Raw genomic sequence first — 2,893 nt, 5'->3', positions numbered from 1 at the left:
CGGTGCCCCTCCTGCCTCCTCCCCAGCCCTCGGGCCTCAGCAGGCCGCCCGGGACACCCCCGGCAGTGGGCCTGGGACCCACCCATCGACGGATGCCCGCTCCACGTCTGCCCCCACCGGCCCAGCGCTACGGACCCCCACTTCCAGGAAGTGCCGCGTGGGTCTCTCCGAGGCGGCCACCGCAGCCAGGCGTCCTGCCTGCCCCGACCTGCCGCCCGCAGCCCCGCCCCCGCCCGATCCCGGCCTCTGCTGGAGGTGGCAATAAAGTCTGGCGGTCGCTGCCCCGAGGCCCCAGCGTGGCCCGCGGTTCTGTCCAGGCCGGCCCCGTGGGCTGTGTGGGGAGTTGCCTCAGGCGCTGAGTCAAAGGGCAGTGTCCTCAGCACCAGGGGTGGGAGGGCCTGGCCGGCGGGCTCCGCCCGCTGCGCCCTCCCCCACGCCGCCTCTGCCCACCCTCTCCTCCAGCTGGCGTGGAGGCTGGAGGTCCCCTCCCCAGGCAGACCCCCGTCGGGACCTGCTCACGCCCCTCCCGGTGGCCCCGTGCACCGCGCTCCAGCCCAACCACTGGGGTCAGGCCCAGCCAGGCCGCCACCGTGGGGGGCGGTGGGGTGACCGGTGCTGGACTGCTGGGTGCTGATGGGCAGGGCCCAGTGGGTGTGGCCCTGGGGGGTGGGCGCCGCACGCTGTGTCAGGCCCAGCTGGTCGGGCACCCAGACCCCTGGCTGCTCCTCTGTTCAAGCCTGCTGCCGCCCGGTGGGGTAAGGACACCCCAGCTCAGGCCCGCCCTCGGCTCTGTCCAGGCTGACCAGGCCGCCCCCGCCAGCAGTGGGGAGTGTCAGCACCCCCACATTGCGGTGCTGCTCTGAGTACCCACATAGGGGCCCCGTCCGTCCCGCTGTCCATCTGCTCCTGGACCGGGCTTGGGAGGACTGGGCCCGGCCTGGGGGTCAGTGCCAGCGCGGCTTGGGCGGAGGTGCGGCTGGGGAGCAGCCACTGGCCGCGGGCCTCTCCCAGGTGGGTGGACCTGGCGACTCCACCCGCCGCCCCGGGCTCCTCAGCCTGGTTCCCAGGCCCGGGCTGGCTCCAAGCCTGGCGGCCGTCCAGACTCTCGCCGGGTCGGGTGTGCCCGGCTTGCACAACCTGCGGCATCCCAGGGGCCTTTGCTCCACGCCCCGGTGAAGGCCGGGGCCGGGCCGTGGGGGCGCGGGGCTGAAGAGGCGCCGGGGGAAGCGGAGGGCCCGGACCGGACCGCCCCCAGCCCCGCGAGCCCCAGGGGCTCCCCGCGCCCACCGTGCCGCCTGGGAGACCCCGCCCTGCGCTTCCCCAGGGCCGGGCCGCTTCTGAGCTCCTGAGCCCTGCGGCCCTGCGGCCCTGCACGGCCAGCAGCAGAGCTCCCAGCTGTCAGGCGGCAACGCCCACCTGGCCGGGCCGGAGGGAGCCCCGCTGCTGGGCTGGCGTGTCCCCAAGTGGGTCACTGAGGACAGGGCGTAGGCGCTGCCCCCCACCAGGCAGAGGCGGGCACAGCCATGCCCCCCTCGTGTGACTCAGCCTGTGGTGAGCGTCTCCTGGGCCGAGGGCCCGGGCGCCGAGGGAGCCACAGCCCAGCCCCCCACGCGCCAGGAGGGGCCCTCCCGGCGGCGTCCACTCTGGGACCCGGGCGGCCTGGCCGCAGCAGTCGCTGACTGCCCAGGTGTGCTGGCCAAGCTGCCTCTGCTATGCCCGGGCACTGGCCACCGGCCTGCTCTGCAGCTGGGGAAATCGGGGCACAGGCCCAAACTTGGGGGGACACCGGGGTCGGCGCGGCCCCAGTAAGAACGTGGGGAGACTGTGGGACAGACCCCCGGGAGAGCTGGTAATTTCGCTCTGGTGGGGCCTTGGCTCCTGACGGCAGGATCCCGGTCTGGGAAGCGACGGCCTCGCTGGCTGTGGCCGCCGGCGCCGGGCGCCCCTGGACAGACCCCCGAGCCCCGATCCCGGCCCGGCAGCGCAGGCAGGAGCGCAGGCGTGTGCCCGTCGCCCCGTGCTGCCGGGCCCCACGCATGTGAGTTTGGTGCCCGCCTGGCTGAGTAGTGGAGCCTTGCGGGCGCATGGCCTGGCCGGGCTCTGCCCAGGCTCAGCTGGGCACAGGAGGGGTCCAGCCCGCGGGGTGGGGGTGGGGGCGCATCCAGGTCCAGGCTCTCGCGGTCACGTGCCAGTGCCCCCAGCCCTGGCCCCCACCCGGGCCTGCGGACGTGGGAGACGCCACACGCCGTGGCCCGTCAGCGCTCCGGGCGCCGTGTCCCTCCCTGGGCCTCGCTGCCCCCAGCCAAAGGCGGAGACCCTGGCACAGCTGCTCCCCGCTGGCCTGATGGGGCCGGGGTGACACGGAGGGCGCCCACGGGGCCACTCTGCTCGTGGCCTGCCGCCCGCCTGCGCACATCCAGGCGGGGGCCTGAGAGCGCGCGGGGGGGTGGGGCCGTTGCCCCCAGGTCTCCCTCCGCGCCTGGCCGAGAGCCCCTGTCCACGCCCGGCTGCGGGGGGTGGGGGGGGCTTGGACCAGGCCCAGTGTCTGCGGGTGACCAAGTGGGCAGGCCTGAGCGGCAGCAGTGTGGTCTGGGGGCGGGGCTGGCGGCCCCCCTCCCCTGGGAAGAGACCGGGTCTGCGCGGGAACCTGCCCCGCCAGTTCTGGCCGCTCCGGTTTCACTTTCTCTTTGTGCCCCCTTGCCCCTCCCACGAGGCTCCCTTTGAAGTAAGAGGGACAGGGAAGGACGAGTCCTGCGCCTCCCGTGAGCCTGGGCACCGACCCGGCGGGGTGGGGCCACCCCTGACCCGCTTGAGCCGGGCCCAGTATGGGCGTCGCCCCAGCGAGAGCGGGGACCTGACGCCAGGTGCGCCCAGGCTGGGCGCTGGAGGCGGG

General features: G+C 75.0%; 1 protein-coding gene across 1 annotated transcript in view; it reads left to right on the top strand.

Moving 5' to 3' along the window:
- ASPG (asparaginase) overlaps positions 1-2,893 on the top strand; it is a 20,028-nt gene that overhangs the window by 15,642 nt on the left and 1,493 nt on the right. The window contains exons 17-19 of the mRNA XM_012724361.1: positions 1,546-1,687; positions 1,889-2,038; positions 2,727-2,864. Of these exons, the coding sequence (XP_012579815.1) occupies positions 1,546-1,687; positions 1,889-2,038; positions 2,727-2,864 (430 nt within the window). The remainder of the gene's footprint in view (positions 1-1,545; positions 1,688-1,888; positions 2,039-2,726; positions 2,865-2,893) is intronic.

This window comes from Condylura cristata, unplaced genomic scaffold (assembly GCF_000260355.1).
Source record: "Condylura cristata isolate star-nosed mole 26May11 unplaced genomic scaffold, ConCri1.0 scaffold00013, whole genome shotgun sequence".
In the NCBI taxonomy this organism is placed as follows: Eukaryota; Metazoa; Chordata; class Mammalia; order Eulipotyphla; family Talpidae; genus Condylura; species Condylura cristata.
This window is presented reverse-complemented; position numbering and strand designations above follow the sequence as displayed.